The following is a 23370-nucleotide window of genomic DNA, read 5'->3' as shown; positions in this document are numbered from 1 at the left end:
TCACAGAAAAGACTATATATTTTGAGGGAAGAGATTTCTGTAGTGAAGAGATTCTGAGACGGGAAAGAACTTGGGCAAGACCAGACCGACAGGCCTCATGAGATGGCGACTCTGACTCACGAAAAGCGGCCTTGCGGCTTTCAGAAGAAAGAGACCCCAGAATGGGCATGAGACAGACTGTGGAAACAGCATCTTTCTATCTTAAACATGAGGTTATCTAGTTAAATTCTGTCTATTTTGAACACTTATGATGTCTTATGAAAACACTGATGGGAGTAGAATTACATATCTCGCACTTTTAGTTTTATCTCATACTTTTTAGTTTTTATATGATTTAGGAAAATGATAATCATTGGCCTGAGATACAAAATGCAGCAGGGGGCAGTTGACAAAGGCAAGGACAAAAAAAGAATACAAGAAGGTAAAGTTTCCTTTAAATATGCTTTAACCCCTCAACTCCCTCCAAATAAGCATTATATAATAGTACTCTCACAGCTATAATTACAACTGCAAAGTGCCAGGCACGATTCTAAGCATTTTATGTGTGATAACTCATAACTTCTTTATGAAGCAGGTAGTATTATTGTTCCCATTTTACAGATGATGAAACTGAGCAAAGGGACTAATATATCTGTTTAAATTATTATTAAACTTCAAAAGGCATTTGTTTGATCATATATTGTAGAATTCCACGAAGAGCAGAATCTTGAATTGGGATATTACTACAACATAACCTGGGTTTCTTCATGGGCAGGGAAATGCTATGGCATAGAGCCTCATTAATACTATTAAAAATGCTGTGGCTAAATACATTATTGTTGATGAAAATGTCTGAAATGAGCTTTTCAATCATTCAACAGTAAAGTTATTTTGGATGTACAGAAATGACTAGAGTCTCATTGATAATGTTTAACCATCATGAATCTTACCTTTAGTGAGCTATCTCTGGCACAGGGCAAAAGCTAATTACAAATGTTCATGTAAACAAAGATTTTGCTATTATTAATTTGTTAGCCAGTCATTTCATCTACCTAACTCAATGACCCTGCCTTATAAAATCTAAATCACAAAATTCAAAAGTAAGACACACCATATAATTACGATTTCTGAAAAGTATTCCAAGTTTGAACAAAGCTTAAATGTTAAAGTAAGATGAGAGAGCTAATTTCTATTTAGAAAGAAAAAGTTCACTGCACTGAACCTCCTACCTTATCAACCAATTGCCCCTTTAACTCTTACCCATAACCCTGAAAATAACAAAAAGCCTAAGAAAAAAAAAAGAGAGAGAGAGAAGATAATGAATATAAGGCAACTAGCTCTGATTCTTATTTATGACACCTAAGATTACCTTAATATCTTGTGGAAGTGTGAGCCACCGAACTCCAGGGAGATTGTCTAAAAGTACTGCACTGGAAGCATCATATTGTTGTGCACTGGAACTGGCGCTGGAATGTAGTTTAGCAGGCTGAAGTGCTCTTTGAAAGAACAAGCTGAAAAAGTGATCCAAACGAGGAACATTCTCAACCTGGCAAAAGGCACTGAAAAAACAAGAGCTGTAAAGTTAGAACAACATACAGAAGTTGTAGTCATTGCTTGTACGCTCCTAAGGGGACTGGATCTTTCCTAACTACATAGGTTCTCTTCCTTACTTCTCCTCCCTTAGTAAGAATTACTGCTATGTTACTGATGGAGTGTGTTAAGAAATTCACCCTGTCAATACTTTTTACCCTAAAGCCTATTCTCATCTACCATAGGGCAGATGGTACCATGGGCTAACACAAGTGGTATATCTATAACAGAATGGGCTGAAGTTCCCTTTTTGCAAAAAATGTAACTGGCTTTTACCTCTGACTATCTCTCAACCATTTACAACTCCCAGTATCTTTCCGGCAACACAGGATAACAAAGAGATTTTGAGTTTTGTAATAGAACAGATCAGACTTTGAATCTTATCACTGCTTTTACTAGGTAGATCTCTCAGGGAAATCATTTAACCTTTCTCTGAACTTTGGTCCCAACTCTGTAAAAATGGGGATAATACAATCTAACTCTCATGCAAAGTACACAGTAAGTACTTATTATGCTGATTACTTACTGGTATACAGTAAATATATAATTAGCCTATTTCCTCCCCTCTTCAGTAATGAAGGCATAACTATTTAAAAACTCTTGAAAAAAAAAAAAGACAACTTGGTTTTAGCCATGTAAAAGTAGCATATAGTATTACCTACAGCCATTCACTGGTATAAACTACTGGATAACACAATAACTGGTATGTACACCATTAATATGTCAGAATAATAGTCACCGATTCATTCAACTAATTACTTGAGTGCCTACTATGTTTCAGGAACTATTCTCATTGATGGAAGTAGAGCGGTAAAAATATCAAGACAAAAGACAAGGTCTCTGCTCCCATGGAGCTCACATTCTACTGGAGAATGACAACAAATGAACAAAAAGTAAAAGCATGAACTTGTACAAAAGACTAAGCAGAGAACAAGACTAAGCAGAGAACTTGTACAAAAGACTAAGCAGAGAACAGGTGACTGGTTGGCTCTTTTGGATCAAATGGTTAGGGAAGGGTCTCTTGAGAATGGGGCATTTAAGCTGAGATCCTGATGTCAAGAAGGTCTAATGAGAGGGAAGAGTGCAAAAGCCCAGGGTGGGAACAAGTTTGGCGAGGGTGCCCACAGAACAATACAGATCTGAAATCAGAAAGGTAGGTGGGAGCCAGATAATCATGTAGAAAGATCACTGTAACTTTGGAAATTAAAGAGGCAAGAAGGGAGGCAAGGAAATCAGGAAGCTACTGTAGTAGTGAGAGATGGCGGTGGACAGGGTAATAGTGAAGATGGGGAGAAATGGATGGATTTGAGATGTGTTTTGGACACAGACTGGTTAGGATTTGCTGATGGATTGGCTGGGAATGATGAAGGATACTTATATCTTTACTTTGATCCCAACACTAAACTGTATTAATGTATAATCAGTTTTCTGTGGCTCACAGGGAACTAACCAGCTCACAGCTTGATAAAGATAATTTAAGTTTTTGGACATTTTAGTCTTTTCATAATTTTTCACAATGGCCTTTAATATCTTTCATAATCAGAAAAAAACCTTGTGATTAAAAAAATATTGCAAAATGACTGTTAACAATATCTTGGATCCATACTGCTTCTTGGTTTTAAGAACTCAGTGGATCTTTTACGTTTATTATCTTAGTTTGCCTTTCAAATTCCCACCTAGGCAAGAAGAAACTACTTAAATTTTCTGTCAACTTGGAGATACTTCCAAATCAATGGAAGCTAAATTTCAAAATGAAATTCAGAGAAATTAAGAGTCCCTCAGCTCCCAACCTACTCCATTGGTATTTGCAGAACAACTCCAATTGCTTTATCTTCACATACAGAATTCATTACAGGAATTTAATCTTTGATTACCTCTAGTTTTATGAAAATAGAAAGCTTCAATAAGGGCAAAACATAGCAAGGTTTGCTCATCTAGTATAAATTTAAGGAGGTAGTTTATAACCACCTTAAGAGTTTATACTCTTCACTGGGTAACATTTTTCTTATCAGTAAAAGGTAAAAAAAGCACGGTATATGGCTGCCCAGTCTTTTGTAGTTCACACAGTTGGAAAATGCTAATAAGTAATTGGGTTTGAGAGGGAGGTGTCTGTGTTTTCCTGGAGGAAAATACTGCAACTTAGACAATTTTCCCAGATGGCATCATCATAAAAAATTCCTTTAGGCAGTTTTGAGAACAGTGACAATAAAGATCCCCTCTAGATAAACAGAGATCTGATACTACTATGGTTTGGAAAAACGTATAACCTGTCTTTGAATTTTTATATTGATATACTCTTAAGGCTTTGAAAGCAAAGGCATCATTTTAGCCCTCTGAAGTACTGGGACTTACAAACATCCATTTTCCATCCATAATTTTACATGTTCAAATATTAAATGGTTACCCCAAATTTCCTCTTTCAGGTCAAGAAAGATACATCACATACTGCAAGGTTAAAAAAGCAAGAAGCAGGGCTTCCCTGGTGGTGCAGCGGTTAAGAATCCGCCTGCCAATGCAGGGGACACGGGTTCGAGCCCTGGTCCGGGAAGATCCCACGTGCCGCGGAGCAACTAAGCCCGTGAGCCACAACTACTGAGCCTGCACTCTAGAGCCCGCAAGTCACAACTACTGAGCCCGCGAGCCACAGTTACTGAAGCCGGCGTGCCTAGAGCCCATGCTCTGCAACAAACAGAAGCCACCACAGTGAGAAGCTCGCGCACTGCAAAGAAGAGGAGCCCCTGCTCGCCGCAACTAGAGAAAGCCCACGTGCAGCCAACGAAGACCCAAGGCAGCCAAAAATAAAAATAAAATAAATAAATAAATTTATATTAAAAAATTTATAAACACAAAGCAAGAAGCAGAAAACTATGTATAATATGAGCCCACATGGTAAAAAAAGAGTATGTATATTCATATTATATAGAAAATAGATGGAAGAATATACATGAAACTAAATAGACAACTACCTTCTCTACCATGTCTTTTATTTATTTTATTTTTTATTTATTTATTTTTTTTGTGGTACGCGGGCCTCTCACCGCTGCAGCCCCTCCTGCTGCGGAGCACAGGCTCTGGACGCACAGGCCCAGTGGCCATGGCCCACGGGCCCAGCTGCTCCGCAGCACGCGGGATCCCCCCGGACCGGGGCACGAACCCGTGTCCCCTGCCTCGGCAGGTGGACTCCTAACCACTGCACCACCAGGGAAGCCCTATTTATTTTAATAGCACATACATTTTTTTTTACTAAAAATTTTTTTTAAGGAAAAAGTATCACATTTTAGGATAGTGAATTTCACAATGTTATAATCAGAGGAAAACACAAAAAACTTCTTACTCTTTTCTGTATCTGTTCTGAAGAAATGCTCTTACATTTGCCCGTATAAAAATACATCAAATCACAATATAATTGCAGTTACATCACTATTTCACAAAAGTAACATATGAGACCAAAAGAGAAAAAGCAATGGATCCAATGAAAAACTGCCTAGAGCTGTAAAATAAAAGCCAGTCATGAAGGATGAGAAAATAATAATAAGAAGAAAATACCCAAACAACTAACTTGACAGCCAAGGAACACTATTAAGTGCAAAAAAGTGATTTAGAATCATATACTTAAAACTTGAGGTTCAATTCAAAGAAGTACTTACCTATCTAAAGAACCATACATAAATTTTAAGGTTTGGGCAACATCTTCAATCATATTCCTTAGCTGAGGAAGAGGAACTCTAAAAAGAAGCAAAAATACATCTGTTCATTTATAACATAATCAATTGATTCATAATATAAAAGCAGATCATCTTTACATTTTATATGTAAAGAATATGAAAAGCATGTGTGTTAACTGTGAGTATAGCTGTGTATAATGGTTGTTTCCTGCATTAGCAATTAAAGAGTTTGACGTCTAGATCTGGGGTTCTAACATGGGTCAAGTAGGCACTTTTATATCACCATCTATATGGAGATTAGTTAACCCCCTCAGGGTTCAATATCCTTTATGTGTAAAATGGGACCATAATCACTAAGCCTTCTCAGGTTCATTCTGAGGATTAAATAGAATTAATGCATATAAAGCAGCTGGTTCAGTACCTGGGCCTCTAGAAAGAAATGTTATAATTCTTTTTTTTTTTTTTTTTTTTTTGCGGTACGCGGGCCTCTCACTGCGGTGGCCTCTCCCGTTGCGGAGCACAGGCTCCAGACGCGCATGCGCAGCGGCCACGGCTCACGGGTCCAGCCGCTCCGCGGCACGTGGGATCTTCCCGGACCGGGGCACGAACCCGTGTCCCCTGCATCGGCAGGCGGACTCTCAACCACTGCGCCACCAGGGAAGCCCGAAATGTTACAATTCTTGACACTTTCCAGTAATACCCAGATCTCAACTTAACTTCTAATTCTTGTGACAAAAAGACACCCCTAAATGAAAGAGAAAGGAAAGAAAGTAGGAGAAAGGAAAGAAATGAACTTAACATTTTCTCATTGAAGCCTTGTAAGAATTTTACAAAGCAGGTCTTTTATTCCCATTATACCAGTGGGTATAACTGAGGTTTAAGAAGTTAAGCAACTTCTGCAGGCACACCCAGGGAACAGAACCGGCTGGAGGGCATTCATTTCCTTAGCTCCAAGGTTACTCTCTCCACTGCCTCACGGTCTTCCTGGTTAGGTCCCCGCTATTGGCTGCAGCTGTCACAGGAAGATGATCTCCCCCCATGAAAACACATGTTCCTGGAGTATCTGCTCCGCCGTATCCTGGGTGGGGCGACACTTTTCTCATCTTGCTTGTAAAAGGCACAGTGGTGAAGAAAGAAAGGACAGACTGTGGCGTTAAGACAGACAAGGGAAAAACAATCCCAGGGCTGCCAGAGTTCAAATACAAACCATCTGTACGATGCTGGAGATACAGAGACATATAAATTGACACTGAGGAGGTGCTTGTGCATGACCTCTCAATATTCTGTCTCCCAGCCTAAACAAAGGAGAATAATAATAACTACCTTTCACAGTCATGTGAAACAAGATGCAATGAGGAAAAGAGTTTGGTACGGGGTGGTGGCTATGAAAGTAAGAGAACTGGGTAAAGAGGTGGCTAGGGCTATTTCTGGCCTGAAGCTCAGGATAGAGAAGGAGGAGGACCTTCGAATTCATTCCAACTTAACAAGCCAAGTTCTCTAGGACAGGGATGACATAAGTATTTAGGGAAGATCCCGCCTCCCCACTCCCACCCCGGTAACAAAGGTTGAGAAATTGGCTAGAGCATCCCCTAACCAGCACAAGCATAACCTGGACCCAGAGCTCAGCAGTGACAGTCCTTTTCTGGCTTCAGTGTAAAACCTCTCCTGGAAACTGTCTCTGTCTGCCTAAGTCATCTGTCTGGTGGCATCAGAAAGTGGGGAAGCAGCCTCTGCTCAGTTCCTTAGCGGGGCCTTCCTCTCTGCTGTCTAACTGCCCACACTACCTTATCTCACCATTGTATTATCTGTGTCTTGTCTTTTGCCTTTTGGGCTACTATGAAAGTCCAAAGGCAGATGTTTCACCCTTCCATCACACCCTAAAGTATCTTATGCTGGATGTTCTCCGATTCTTGTTCTTTCAAAACAACTCAGTTTTTCACGATCCAACCCATTGGCATAGGGCAGTCTCCGAGCAGGGATTTTAGACAGAAAAATGCACATTAGCTGGTAAAAGAGAGCTATCATTTAACGTATATAATGGCACCACTATCCCCTCATGTTAAAAGTTTTGAATCCCACATTTATGAGAGATCATATCGCTTTCTGTCCAAAATTAAAGACCACTTTAAAACATAATAATTTTGATATTTTTCACTGCAGCCTCCTTTGGAATTCCTCTTTGTGGTGTTAAAACAAGCCCACAATTGTTTGATACTCTTCCCCTTGAGTGTGGGCTGGATTTAGTAACTCACTTCTACCAGATATATAAATGGTCAGCCCTGCTCTTACCTCCAACTATTAAAATAAGACATCTTTCAAAATACTTGCAAAAAAGTTAAGAAGGAGACCATGATAAGATAAGACATACCATTAGAGAAGTCACTTTAAAGATAAATATTCATTATTTGGTCAAAGGTGCTCAACGTTGAGGCAAAACACCTCTCTGTTGACCCTTAATTCTCTAAAATCACCAACAGTAAAAAACTGTAAACATGCAAAGTCCAAACCACGATACCGTCAAAAGTTAGAGCAGAGGACAAGCTCATCTCTCGGCCACCTCTGTACTGGCCATATCTCAGAGGAAAGTGTATTGACGGCCTCCACCCTTACTAATTGGTCTAGCTGGGCCTTCCTGGTACCTTTCTGAACTCTTCATACCAAATGAACACAGGTAGCCATTATACTAGTGCAGCAAACTTTTAAACTGTAAAACTTCTTGAATTTACCTTTGACAAAAATGTCATCATTTTAATGAAACAGACTTTGTTAGCAGTATTTTAGAAATGATTTTAAGGTAAACAAAAATCTCAACTTACTCCTCAGCAGGCAGGCCAATTAACAACAGCTTGTCAGATTCTTTCCAATAAGCTACATGAATTTGTTTCCCATTTAAAAGAAGGGATGAGCTAAGAAGAAATAGAGTCAAAATGAAATTAGAACATCTTTAAATGTCATAAAATTATAAACAGTCATTCATAAAAGATTACATATGGTATGATTTAAGAACTGCACGCTTAATCAGCAAATTTCTTGGCACATACCTACCACACAGAAAAGGCAAGGAATTGTACAACAACAACATATTCTGAAATATAAAAACCCACAAAAAAACTCTAGGTCAAACAAAAGTAGACCCATTACAGCAAAACTATGTTAAAATTCTTTTGCTAACATTAACTGACTATATACAATTTTCTTTTCAAAAGAAAGCTTCCATCCCAGTGTGTTAATTTAACAAATCTTTTCTGATTGTCTATTTATGAACATGATTTACTAAAAGAGATTACAAAGAAACAAAGATGTGGTCCCAGCTCAAAAGATGATCATTCAGTATGGGACACAGATACGTAAACAAGTAACCAAAATATAAGTCAGATTTAAATATATTCTCAAGGAAATGTTTGGAGTGATGACTATATTCAGGATGGTGATAGTTTCAGGGTCTATACCAATGTCAAAAATGATCAAATTATACATTTTACGTATGTGCAATTTACTGTACTTCAATTATATTTCAATGAAGTTGGAAAACAAATGTGTTCTAAAAAAGAGATACAATAATAAACTATGGAAATACAGAGAACATGATTCCTTCTTATAGTGTGGGTAGGTGGTGGGAAGAAGATAAAATAAAAATATAACGTTAAATAGCATTAATTGATTTGAGAAAATGTTAAATGATATATTGCCACACAAAAAACGTTACAATACAGTAGGTAGAGTATGATTCCATTTTTGTAAAATAGATGGAAAAATATTAAGTGAAAGGTTATCATTTAATTTAGCAATATTTACTGAGCACTTACTACATGCCTGGGCCCTGGAGTTACAGATATGAACAAGATCAGCCAAGTCCTTTGCCTCGTGGAATCTGTGGTGGTTATCTTTGAGTGGTAGACTTTGGGGTAATTTTAATTTTTTCCATTTGTTTTTATATTTTCATGTTTTCTTAACTGATCAGATACTTCTTTTTAAAACTACTTTAAAATTAAACATAATTTTAAAAAATTTAAAAAATATATATATTTAGTGTTTTCTTTGAAATTAAAATATACCCATCGGTCTTTATCTGTTGAATCCTAGGATATAGTGTACCTTCTATATACTACAGTAGATAAGTGTGTGGGATTTTAAATATGAATTGCTAAATAGATTTTTTTTAAAGGGATATTACTTCTGCCTTAATAAAGTTTTAAAAATGCATATACTTTTAGACAAATATTAGACTCCTTTATAGTCATAATTCATTTCACTATAGTTTTATAACAGTGTATGCAACAAAAGATATGTTGCTAAGGAATCCCTGAAATAATAATTATTTTCATATTCTTTCACAAAAATGTTTTTCTCTGTATATTTACTGGTTTCCACATGTCTAACCCATATGTTAGCTAACAAGGTCTAAATATGAAGTAAAATATCTATACTTCAGAGAAAAATAAAATAAAATCCACATGGGGAAACTTAAACACATTTTCTTACTAATAAGATTAAAAATAAGTCCTGAACCTTAAAAACATTATGCTAAGTGAAAGAAGCTAGTCACAAATAACGACATATTTCAGTTCCATTCTTAGGAAATGTCCAGAATAGGGAAATCTATAGAGACAGAAAGTAGATTAGGGGTTGCTTAGGGCTTGGGATGGGGTAGGTGCATTGATAGCTAAAAGGTGTAGGGTTCCTCTTTGAGATAAAAAAATGTTCTAAAACCGACTCTGGTGAGGTTTCACATATCTTTGAATATACAAAAACCACTGAATTGTACACTTTAAGTGGGTGAATTGTATGATATATGAACTATGTCTCAATAAAGCAATTAAAAAATTTTTTAAAGGCCTATCACATGCTTTTATAAATGTGAATTTATAGACTAAATGGAGCCTCGGTTACTAGTATTCTGAAATGAACTAATCTTTTCTATATACACTATACTAAAAGTCCCAGAGTTAAACATCACTTTCATTTAGAAAAACAAGGAAATTTTTCCCGTTATCTTGAAGATCCCATCTATTAAAATCCTAGACAAGGACCTACTGTATAGCACAGGAAACTATACTCAATATTTTGTAATTACCTATTATAGAGGGAAAAGAATCTGAAAAAGAATATATATATATATGTGTGTGTGTGTGTGTATAACTGAATCACTGTGCTGTACACCTGAAACTGACACGATATTGTAAGCCAACTATATACTTCAAATAAAATAAAATAAAATCCTAGAGGTGTCATTTTAATCAGAAGATGGTAAAAGAAAAATTAAAGCCTAGAAAATCCAATTTGATATTCTATCAATATTAAGGAGCTCTTAAAGTTTGAGATAAACTTTTTTTTGGTAAAGTCTAAAATTGTTGAAATATTAAGGAAGAAAAATGGTTTATAATCTATAGATCTATTTTATGAAATAAAGCAAAAACAAAACTCAAAAACTTGGAGCCCCCTTTTTCCATAAGTTAACTATAATATTTCAAAGTCAAGACTTGATAAATCAACATGGAATGGGATGTGTGGCTCTATAATCGACTTTCAAAAAGTTATTTAACACCAGTTTGCTTATGCATCACTGAGTGAACTTGCACAGATGACACTGCCTTCTGAATACGCTTCCTAAAGTGTATGTGTATTGTGTGTTTTCTATCATTGTTCTAAGAACAGAACAAAATATTTTGAACTATATGAAAAATTCAGTATTCAGCCATCCTTACCAACCACAAAGCTATTGTCAAGCAAGTTAATAATCAAGATAAAGTCATAAAAAAGCCCCAACTCATTATAATGCTGTGCTTAAGAGAGACTGCCTTGATGAAGAAATTCTAAAGTATAGTCATTAATCCAACTTTGTTAAAGTCCAAAACATCCAGATCTACAGCTGTACTCAGAACTTACATTTTAAATAGATGATTAGTAGAAATAACCTAGGTGAGAAACAAAATATCTGCAGACATCATATCTGCCATATAAATATTTACATTATAGATACAAATATATTTGTATAACAGATACCTGTATTAGTATTTTGTTTGTCAGAATTAAGGTAAAGAACTTGAGAGAAAGAGAATTAAAGCTAAATAAAAATCAATTATTACCTAGTAACTTGTGTCCCAGTTACATTTTCCAACATGTCACAGAGTGTGAGGAATATCCCTCTCACACTTTTAAGTTTCTGAGACGCATCAGATACTGGATAATGATATAGGATTTCCTGCTGTTAAATAAAAAGGAATAGAAATGTCAATTCCCCCCAAATTTTCCAACCGTTATAGTTATCATGGCATAGGAAAAAAAAAAAAGATTCCTTTCAGCTTCAGTGGGAGGTTTATTCAAACATAAGGAGAGAAGTATGCTTGGAATTTTAACACATTATCTAGTATTTAAAATACATTTGAAAATAAGTTAGAGACTGTCAAAATCAGTCATGATACATATGCTGAGTAGGATAGTGATTAGTTGGAATAATTACAACTAATTGCAAACAATCTTTCAAACATTAATCTCCCTTTACAATAAATTCAAATACTAATATTTATATTTTGTTATATAGATATTCTTATCTCCTGTGGTTACCTATGCACACAGACACCAAATGTAAATTTTAGGAGTCTTTAAGATAAGCTTCATCTTTGGTGAAACCATTAAATCTTTATTTAAATACAAGACAAGACTGCAATTAAACTTACAGAGTGAGAATATAAAACTAAATTAAAGTCATGCAGATAGGAAGAAAGAAGTATTATATTATAAAATCTTCTGTTTAAATTTGAAAGCATTTGCCCACCAAAAATTAATCTGTATTCAAACTTTAAAAGAGAGACATTTTAAATTACGGAAAATACTAAATCCATAAGATTATTCACAAAATGCTTAATAGTTTTCTATTTTCAAGAAGAGCATATTCCCAGGAAACAAAGTTTTTAAAAAATTTCATTTTTATAAATTGCAAAATCAAGATGTACATTGCTAGTACTTTTACATGATGGATTGAATCATTCTGTGCCTCACTTTTTTGCTATTACTTAAAGCAACATGCTATTTTTCTCACAAGACAAATTAAAAGCAGGCAAAATGAACATTTCTAGATAGAAACCATAGAGAATTCAGAGTAATTTCCAGTTATGCTACTTAATAACAATATTCATAAATATTAACATAGCCATTATTGAAAGCCCAAACTCTTAAAATACTGTATCTTTTCTTTGGTTCTCTCTCTAAAGAGCATTCTACACTGTGCTTTGGTCTCTCTTTACAAGAAATAATTATGTGACTTGGAGTCCATGCTTTCGCAACTTTTACATTAGGCTAAAATATAAATAATGACAAACTGGACGCATCTGTTTTTTATCTTATTAAGCACATTCAGTATATGAAAATTGCTATGGAATTATGTGGGCCAAATACAGTCTGCCTAACAACTCAAAATTTCTGTAATAGTGTAAAAATATTATAAAACATTTTATCTCTAGAAATTAACTCAAACACCAGTGAAGATCTTCTGTTATGTCTACTTAATAAATTTAAACCTTAACTGGTAAATAAACTTACTGTATTTAGCCAAATACCAAACACCACTTTAAACAAATAACCATATAATCTTTGATTCATTTTTTTAAAATATGTCCAAATTTCGTAACTTGAAGAAAACAAGCTGTTAGTAAATATGTAACTCACATGAAAACAAAATGACCCTATGACATTTAATTGTAAAATAAGTAATACCAGAGTACAAAGGTCATTTGAGAAAGTCTCTATTCCAACCTCTGCTGCGACCAGCCCAGAAAGCCTCACAATTCAAGACCTGGCAAGCTCTACAGTTCCTAACCAATTTAATTAGCTGTATTTTAAAGCACTTGTTAGTAGCATGCATTTGTAGCAGTTTCCATTCTGTTCAGTAAGAATAAAAAGCCTCTCCTAATTACAGTGTGGATACAGGGCTGTGGAGGGACAGAAACCTGTTCATTAGAGAAACATCTACACACTTTCCCATGGAAAGAAAGGCAAGGATCATAAAAGGCCTCAGCACTATCCTACTCCAAGATGACCTCGAAAGATTCAGGATGCTACCATCCCAGAAATATGTTGTGTGTTCTATTTAATACATGGTTAAATTTCTCATTGTTCTAAAGATACAAAGGACTAGTAAAACGTGCAAGAAATGAGAATTATCAACTCTAGGTCTCCATGTATTTTTCAGAACACAGAAAATTATAAAAATATGTAGAAGTAAATCCCTTCCTTTCCAGTTCAATTATTGGCTAAATTTTTGACATATGAAGAAGCAACACAAGGGAATACACCCTTTGGATAAAATGGGTTTGGCATTGAGAGTATAGGCTGCAAGGATTTCAAAAGGAAAGAAATGTAAACTAGGTAAAAACTTTTTAGATCTCACTTCTGCTCAAAGCATTATGGTAAACTAGATGCTCTGAGACCCCTGTGCTGTACAACAACTGGATTCATGGCCAAAACATACTTGTTAAACTGCTGGGTATGTAACAAGTAGAGAGGTTTCCAATGACATCTTCTCCAAACCTTTCCAACCCCCTCCCCCAGAACTGCAAAGCAAGCTGGGGCCTCAGCTGGGAGTGGTGAGTAGTGCGAAGAAGGACAGAGGCAGGTTGTCTTGAGGGCTGATACCTACAGTGTCTTCAGTCAGGACACTGAGCCCTGGGCCAGAGGCTAGGTAGGTGAGCTGGGCCTAGGACCATTGCATTAAACCTAGACCTTTAGTGAGGCTTAAGGGCTCTATGTCAGTGATAGAAGCAGAAGAAGCAAATTCTCTTTGAAGGAAGGCATACCCCATTTAGAACCACAGGATTCCCAAAGATAAAATCAAGCAGTAAGTTTAGTCAATGATACCCAAGGAAATAACAAGGTAAGCCACAACAAGGCAGAGTCTCCAACAGGACTTAAGAGATATTGGAATGGGAAGATATAGAATGAAGAGCTACCTATGAGATGCTTAGAGAAATAAAGTATAGAATCACTAAGACAAGCAAACAACAAAAGACTACTAGGAACAGCATGGCAGATTTGCATATAGATTAGTTAAAAACTTTTCAGGAACTTCTAAAAATAAAAATAGGAATGTTTAAGCAAACAAACAAACAAAAAACACTATGGAAAGGTTAAAAAATAGTTTGGACATACCAGAAGCAAGAAACTGAACAAAGAAAATAAAAGACAGATTCCTTAAAAGAAATGACCAACAGTAGACTTATTAACAGCAATTATAAGTCAGAAGACAAAGAAATACTGTCTTTGAACAGATTAGAGAAAATAACTTTCTACCTAGTTGTCATAAGTAATACTATGTGTTGACTTCATCTTCTTCCTGGCCACACAGGAAGACTATATTTCTCACCTTCTTTCATTGGGAGAGACCACATAACTAGTTCTAGGCATTGGAACATGAGCAGAAGTGATGTTCCTACTTTTAAGCTAGGCCTCTGAAATGTCCCATGTGATATTGCATGCTTTCTCTCTTCTCTCATTGGCCAACTAGATGGAAAAGATCCAAGAGAGGACTCTGAAGTCCTTGGGAATAATGGAACCACTGGATGAAGGGCTCAAATCATCGAGCCATTTCATCAGGAACATGTACATTGAAATGAGAAATAAATTTTTACTATGTTAAGCCACTGAGACATTAGGATTGTTTGTTATAGCAACTGGCCTATTCTCACAATGTAGAATTATAAAGCTACCTTTCAAGAAGGGGCGAAAAAGACATCATCAAATAAATAACAACAAAAAGAATTTATCACCAACAGATTTTCATTAAAAAGAGATGCCTAGGGCTTCCTTGGTGGCGAAGTGGTTGAGAGTCTGCCTGCCGATGCAGGGGACACGCGTTCGTGCCCCGGTTCAGGAAGATCCCACATGCTGCGGAGCGTCTGGGCCCATGAGCCATGGCCGCTGAGCCTGCGCGTCCGGAGCCTGTGCTCCGCAACGGGAGAGGCCACAACAGTGAGAGGCCCGCATACCGCAAAAAAAAAAAAAAAAAAAAAAAAAAAATCGATGCCTAAAGTATATGCTTTAGGAAGAAGAAAAATGATCAAATAAGGTCAGACTGAGATTTAAGAATAGTGAATAAAGAAAATGGCAAGCATATATGTAATTTTAAAGATGACTCATCTGTACGAAATATGATGTACAAAATACGCATTTTATGATATATAATTTATACATTTTATAATGTATAAAATATGATAATAATAAGTAGTAGTACTAGTAGTATAATTATGCCCAACTTGTGGAATTTTAAAAAATGATAGCACTGAAATATTGATGACAAGAGCATGTAGGTGAAGAGGGGAAAATTGGAGTTAAGGTGTACTAAGGGCCTTGAATTATTTTGAAAAGGGGTTAAGATAGTATTTAACTTTAGAATCTGTTAAGAGAAATATCATGATAAAATTTTTACAGTAATCACAAGAAAACAGAAATAAGAATATACAGCAAGAATAATAATGATACAAGCAACCAAGTAGAGTTTAAAAAATATCATGGAAAAAGCAATTCAAATACAAATTTTTAAAGAAGATAGAAGAAACAAATTTAAATATTTCAGTAATCTCTATAAATGAACTCATTGAGCTTGTCAATTTGAAGACTGCTGTGTGTAAGAGACATACCAAAACATAAGACACAGAATGACTGAGAATCATTTGGAAGACTATAAAAAGGTCCTTACTTTTTTCCTTTGCACTTTTGAGAAGACACTCACCTCTTCCTTTGATGTTTCCGAGTCGAGCTGTAGTGTGAGATACATAATGATGTGAGGAGTGTTTAGAATATTCTGCTGGGTACCTTTGACCTCTTCTCCCCATGGAAGTTTGATTAAATCACTTGTGTTTGACTGTGCCTTTTTCTGTCTTGGTTGAGTTGTTTGCTTTTTCACAGCATATGCATTTTCGAATGTCAGTTTCACCTTTAAAAAATTAAAACGTGTTGATTTTTCAACAAGAGAAAATCAGCTGTGGTTTTCACAAAGAAGGATCTGTACGTGCACATTCACTCAGGTACACACAGTATGCATAAAAATCATTCTAGAGTATGGGCTCCTTGATGGCAGGGACTGTGTATTCTATTTATATTTGTATCTCCAGGTCCTAGGACAATATCTGACACATATTATTACAAATATTTATTAAGAATATATAATTCTCTGTATATAAGTTCATTAGTTCAAACTTAATCATTTTATTCCAAGTACTGACAACAAATACAAGAAATACCATGGAAAAACAAAAATTAGTATGATCTGATAGCATAATAGAGAGTAACATTACGTTAAGAATGGTAATAGCACTGACTCATCTGGGGAAGGTAAAAGGAAGAGACTCAGGATTAAAAGCGACCTCATATAACCAGAATTAGCTCTCCTTTCAAGTGAGGTGATATTCAAATATTCTTCTCTTAGACCCTCTTTGTGGTCCTTTAAAATAAAGGTTAAGGACAGTAAAAACTATCAACATGCCAGATCTTGAACCAGGACCCTAAGAAGATTATCTATCAGTTTTGTCAAGATAGTTCTAATTTCATGGCCTGATGTCAAACAAGATTGGTAAGAGTCCAGAATGTGGCCATTTTCCAGTTGTAGAAAGGTAGCTTCCACTTCTCAATTAACTTTCCTTGAAAAAGGAGATATGTGTCTAGATGCCAGCTGGCCAAAGATAACTTGCTTACTTCAAAGAAGCACCAGTGTGTATCTTGACTAAAACAAGTTGTCACTAAATATAGTTAATTTTGTGTAGCAAGGACATCATCACAAGCTATATAGGCACAAAATGTTCTTAATGTTTAAAGTCTTATCAGAATACAGATAAGACAGGACATTCTAACTGTAACAACCTATAAAATTTTAAATTTAGACATTAAAGTGCAATGACTCCTTTAATTAAATTTTAAAAGTCAAAAAATAAATTCAGGGCTTCCCTGGTGGCGCAGTGCTTGAGATTCCGCCTGCCAATGCAGGGCACATGGGCTTGTGCCCCGGTCCGGGAAGATCCCAAGTGCCGCGGAGCGGCTGGGCCCGTGAGCCATGGCCGCTGAGCCTGCGCGTCCGGAGCCTGTGCTCCGCAACGGGAGAGGCCACAACAGTGAGAGGCCCGCGTACCGCAAAAATAAATAAATAAATAAATAAATAAATTCATGCTTGATCAAGAAAAAAGAAGTCTGGTCAATATAGGATATTAAATCATCACACTGTACAACCTAAATATATATGATTTTTATTTGTCAATCGTACCTCAAAAAACTGGGGGGAAAAGGAAATGTCAATATTTAAAAGAAGATAAAATTGTTTGTATGCAGTAAGTTGCATTTTGAGAGGAAACATTTAAAAATTATTATCAAGACAATAATAAACAATACCTATTTTAAATAATTTATTAAAAGAGGTACTATTTTCAAGGCCAACTTTAACTATATGATAAATATGAATATATTACTATCACTCCTTTAAAAAATGAGCCTTACATATTTATACATTTTTATCAAAAATGTTAAGCACATTATTTAAAAAAAATTCATTCATAATCCCATCAGCCCATCTATTTTTAGTATTATACTGTAAAATAAATCTATCCTGATGAATAAAACCTTTCAAATGAAAAAATATCTAGATATACTTTTTTTGGTTGGCAAAGAGTGACTATTTATGGTTGTATTCAATTTTGCTTATCTGTAGCTGTCTGGCACTTCAGAGGCACTAAGTTATCTTTGTCTACCTAAAGTGAATTTAGTTAAATAAACATATTTTCTAAAATAAGTTTCTGGGACTTCCCTGGTGGTCCAGCCGTTAAGACTTCATACTCCCAATGCAGGGGGCCCAAGTTCAATCCCTGGTCAGGGAACTAGATCCCACATGTAGCAACTAAGAGCCTGCATGCTGAAACTAAAAGATCCCGCATATCAACTAAAGATTCCGCGTATCAACTAAAGATTCCGCATGCCACAACTAAAGATCCTGCGTGCTGCAACTAAGACCTGGCACGGCCAGATAAATAAATAAATAATTAATTTAAAAAAAAAAAGTTTCAGGGCTTCCCTGGTGGCGCAGTGGTTGAGACTCCGCCTACCGATGCAGGCGACACGGGTTCGTGCCCCAGTCCAGGAGGATCCCACGTGCAGCGGAGCGGCTGGGCCTGCGCGTCCGGAGCCTGTGCTCCGCAACGGGAGAGGCCACAACAGTGAGAGGCCCGTGTACCGCAAAAATAAATAAATAAATAAATAAAATAAATTAAAAAAAAATAAGTTTCAGATTTTATTTTTATTAACAAGTAGAAAAGAGACATGAAGTCTAAATTCATCAATATATATATATTCAGAGTTAAGATGAACCAGGTCATGACTAGAGAGTAGGAAGGAAGAAGTTCCTCATGAAATTGTTCTGAGGCCAAACGATGTTTCTGTACAAAACATTTAATATTCCAAACGGAAAAGATCAACCTTTACTATTTTTTAATGTTTTCTGTAAACTTGATGCTGAAAAATGGGCCCTTGGTATTATTAGAACACTGTATCTAAAAAGGCTAATAGAACACTAGTATACTTGGGGGGAAAATATTAAGTAAGCTAAACAAAAACATAAAAAGTTAGAGATCCTATATGAGAACAATCAAGAGTTATCTGAGGAAAATTAATATAAGGATAAGGTGAGGAGAGATGAAGAGACACTGTTTCCAAAATAATCTTAGAAATATGTGAAAAAGAATATTTGGTGTGAGGTTTTGACCCAAACAAGCAACATGGAAGCAATATATGGCCTGAAAGACTATGTTCTGAGGATGGCATCTGTTCTAGTGGGTAATGCTCAATATATGTATACGTAAGTAAAAATATAAACATAAGCATAAATATATTAAATCCTTGAACAAGGATCCGATGAAGTAAAAATGGCTTCAAGGGGGCTTCCCTGGTGGCGCAGCGGTTGAGAGTCCGCCTGCCGATGCAGGGGACACGGGTTCGTGCCCAGGTCTGGGAAGATCCCACGTGCCGCGGAGCGGCTGGGCCCGTGAGCCATGGCCGCTGAGCCTGCGCGTCCGGAGCCTGTGCTCCGCAACGGGAGAGGCCACAACAGTGAGAGGCCCGCGTACCACAAAAAAATAAATAAAAAAAAAAAAAAGAAAAGAAAAAAAAATGGCTTGGAGCACAGGGAGTTCTTTCATTTGAGAATGAGGATTTAGGAGTGTCCAAAAGAAAATACATGGGAGTCTTTGACGGTGCTCCTTGGGAATGTGAGAAATCTTTAGAATTGGGGAAAATCCTGAGTGCAGACTTTGTACCAGTATAGAGGGGAGCTTTGAAGATTGTCCCCAGCACTGGGCTTTGGGGAGGCACTAGGTATATGAAAGGAGTAGAGGGTGAGAAATCTGACTGTGGGAAGCAGGAGATGAACGACATTCTAGGGGAGCAGGTGTCACAGAGGCGGGCTGCGTCGGCTGGAACGTCTGGGAGAGCTGTGTGCCCCAGCGGTCCTCAGAGAAAGAAATATATGTGTCCGAAGAGAAAGAACGGAGGGCATCTTCTCCAGCTGAGATTCTTGTGGGTGGAGAGGTCAAAAGACAGGGTATGACTCACCAAGAATGACAAAAGGAAATGCGTTGGTAGACTTAAAATAAAAATTGACCAATTTTACTTTGGGCAGCAACGGCAACCTAAAATTTAAGACTGGTTTGCCATGCTTGGTGAAGAACGACACACTTGAAAACTTACTTTAATGCTACACTTCGCAAACAACAGAACTTCTTTCCTGTGGGGCAAGAACCTTTTCCCCTCAGCATGACAAAAACTCAAACAAATACACACACCACAGAATCATCCATTAACTTTTTTTTTTTTTTTTTTTTTTTTTTTTTTTTGCGGTACGCGGGCCTCTCACTGCTGTGGCCTCTCCCGTTGCGGAGCACAGGCTCCGGACGCGCAGGCTCAGCGGCCATGGCTCACGGGCCCAGCTGCTCCGTGGCACATGGGATCTTCCCGGACCGGGGCACGAACCCGTGTCCCCTGCACCGGCAGGCAGACTCTCAACCACTGCGCCACCAGGGAAGCCCCCATTAACATTCTTTAAGGAACTATTTTAGCCACCATTCTTCTGATTGAAGTAAAGTTGGCTCCATAATGCAAAGATAACTACACGCAAGAGGGAAGAGATATGGGAACATATGTATATGTACAACTGATCCACTTTGTTGTAAAGGAGAAACTAACGCACAATTGTAAAACAGTTATACTCCAATAAAGATGTTTAAAAAAAAAGGCATTCTGAAAAGCTTACATACGTAGCTGTAAATGTCAGGAAATCTGGTTGTCTTGATAAAATGATAAATGGGTAAGGCAGATAACCAAATTAAGAGTTAAGTGCTATTTTTAAAAAGGGGTTAATATATGTAAATATTAAGGATATTATGCGTTTTATAGGAAAAAACTTTTATTAAGAAGCATCTGATATAAGATCGTTTATCACTTCTTATAAAAAAAGGTTTTTATAAGAGTTCATATGAAGTTTCTTATAAAGGTTTTTCTGTTGGGTTTATATGAGGCTTCTTACAAAAAGGGTTTTCTGTTGTTCCTCCATGGACAGTAACTGGTGACAAGTTTCATCATCTCCTGTCTTTCATCATCTTCATCATCTCCCGTCTCCCTCAAAAGGTTTTCTTATTTGTGCAATTTGCCCATCCCTTCTTTCCTTGGTCCCTCCCGGCCCCTCAGTTCAGGAGATGATATGTCTTACCTCAGGTCCAAGGATATGCTCTCTATAACTCACCACTTTCAAAATCTTGTTGCTTTAATTACATCCTCTCTCTACTCCCACCTCCAACCCACCCCACGTGACAAGCAATGTCTCTTCAGCCTCTGCCAAACCAACCAACCGACCCTTTTTCCCCATTAGCTCCATGCCATCCTCTTCACACAGGGGACCTGGAGAGGCTCTCAGAATCTGAGGCAGCTCCAGAGCCAGACCACACTCTCACTTCCGCCCGGTGGTCTGCACTCTCTCTCACAACATCTCCGTTGCTCTCCATGTGTCTGATCTTTTCTCCTTTGTCTGGAAGATGCTCTGAATATTCCTTAGTCAAAACTCTGACGGAATTGAGTCTACGTGACTCAGCAAATTCTCTCTCCTCGACCCTCCTCTTTCGGGTGATCTCACAAGATAACTCAAGACAAAACTTGGAAGGCATCTTGGACTCTGCTCTCTCCTGCAGGAAGTACTGTCCTCTTTACTTCCCACATACTTCAAATCTAATCTACTCCTTCTCCTCCATATCCACAGCCAAGGCCTTTGCTCAGGCCTTCACCCCTTCTCTTCTGAACTACTGCAAAGCTGACCACCTGGTTTCCCAACCTCCAGTCCCAACCAGAGGGATATATTCCTAAATGCAAATCTGATCACATCAGTCTTCTTCTTTAAAATATTGACATAGCTGGTTACTTCTGGGTTCTGAGAATAAAAACACACTTACAAATGCCTTTTTAAAAAATTGCCTATTTTCCTAATCTTTCCACAATATATATGAGTACCACTTTTTGTGTAACAAAGAAATAATAAAAGTTAAAATATTCTACTCGAGTGTCATCTCCTTTAAGAAGCCTTTTCTCCTCTCTCAGGCCTAAGAAGTACTTGAAAGATGAGAGTCTAAGATGAATGTTCTGCAGGCTGATCTCTCAGAAAAGGAGTTGGTTTCCTCCAAAGTTCCAGGAAACCCGGTGATGGCCCAAGGCTTAATGCAATCAATCCCGGTCAACTGCAATATTTGGGCCCAAGTTTCCTGATCAAGCCAGGGGAGGGGATGGCATAACTGCATCATTATGTGCTTGCTGAATAAATGAATGAACAGAGCTGTGACAACAGGTCAAGGTCACAAAAGTCAGTAGTTAGAAAAGTACTTGCACCTTTGTTCTTGTCATTTTGAATTTTTAAAACATTTTTTTAAAACCCACAACTTTTTATTCAAAAAATGTTAAACCTACGGAAAGTCGCAAGATGTGTACGATTATGCATATATTTCTCACGCAGTTTCAGCAATTTTTAACATTTTGCCACATTTGCTTCCTCCCGCTCTTCTCGCTTGTGTGACTCCCCTCTCCTTCCATCCTCACCCTCTCTCTCTATTTAAAAAAAAATGTTTGCCTGAACTACCTGAGAATTATTTGCAGCTATTTTAAGGCTTCATTGCTAAGTACTTTAGTCCATGTCTCCTAAGGATACAAAACCAAATACAATTATGATACTTAAGAATTTTAATATTAAACACAATACTATTATTCTCTTGTAAAGGTTGTATTCAAATTTCCCCAAATATCCCAATACAGCTGTTCCTAACTGCACTTACAGGATCAATAAAGGATTAGTCACTGAATTTGGTTGTATGTTAGTTCAGTCTGTCTTAGTCTAAAACAGTTGTCCAGCCTTTTTTTTTTTTCATGACATTAACATTTTTGAAGAATCTAAGATCATTGTTTTGCAGAATCTTAAAACCTGGCTTAAAAAGAAATGATTTGGGCTCTTTGTGCCTCATGTAGTAGATAGGCTTTGCCTCTGGATTTCATCCTGGTGTTCTGAAACTATTTATAGCAGAACTTATTTAAAATTCAAACACAGAACTGTAGAGTTGGAATGGGGCTCAGGGATTTATTCTCTCAAATCCCCTCTGATTATAAATGAGGAAACTGAAACCCAGAAGACTTTGGGAACTTGCTCAGAGGGAGGTTTAAAATAGAGATCTGCCCTCCTTCTCCTCAGTGACCTTTCTACCACATTCTACTCTCCTCCAGGGCATCTTCTGTTGGATGACAAGAACTTTCAGGCTATTTTTATACTCTAAATTTAACATGTTACTGTTGGCTATTTCCAAATTTAAATGTGAAGTCTGCTAAGGTATTCTTTATAAATCAGCATTCCTCTCCCCTTATTGCTTGCATAACGGTTTCAAATGCCATAGATACAAACTAGGTAGGAACAGCTTTTTCTGAGACAAGTCCACTGCAGTTAGTTCTGGCCCAACAAGAACAAGGAGATGCAGATCCACAAAGATCCACCCAGGTTGTGTGTGAAATGGGAGGATCATGCCCTGGAGTCAGTTTCAGTTCCAGCTCTGAGTTATTAATTCTGCACCCTTGGTCAAATCATTAA

At 37.1% G+C, this 23370-nt stretch overlaps 1 protein-coding gene across 3 annotated transcripts in view; it reads right to left on the bottom strand.

Moving 5' to 3' along the window:
- The window catches only part of INTU (inturned planar cell polarity protein), an 83410-nt gene that overhangs the window by 22357 nt on the left and 37683 nt on the right, over window positions 1-23370 (bottom strand). For all 3 annotated transcript variants that reach the window (XM_067036638.1, XM_059066344.2, XM_067036639.1), the window contains exons 4-8: window positions 15958-16161; window positions 11321-11439; window positions 8051-8140; window positions 5217-5294; window positions 1349-1538 (exon numbers count right to left, since the gene is read on the bottom strand). In XM_067036638.1, the coding sequence (XP_066892739.1) occupies window positions 1349-1538; window positions 5217-5294; window positions 8051-8140; window positions 11321-11439; window positions 15958-16161 (681 nt within the window). The remainder of the gene's footprint in view (window positions 1-1348; window positions 1539-5216; window positions 5295-8050; window positions 8141-11320; window positions 11440-15957; window positions 16162-23370) is intronic.

The sequence above is a fragment of the Kogia breviceps genome, chromosome 6 (assembly GCF_026419965.1).
Source record: "Kogia breviceps isolate mKogBre1 chromosome 6, mKogBre1 haplotype 1, whole genome shotgun sequence".
Taxonomy (NCBI): domain Eukaryota; kingdom Metazoa; phylum Chordata; class Mammalia; order Artiodactyla; family Physeteridae; genus Kogia; species Kogia breviceps.
This window is presented reverse-complemented; position numbering and strand designations above follow the sequence as displayed.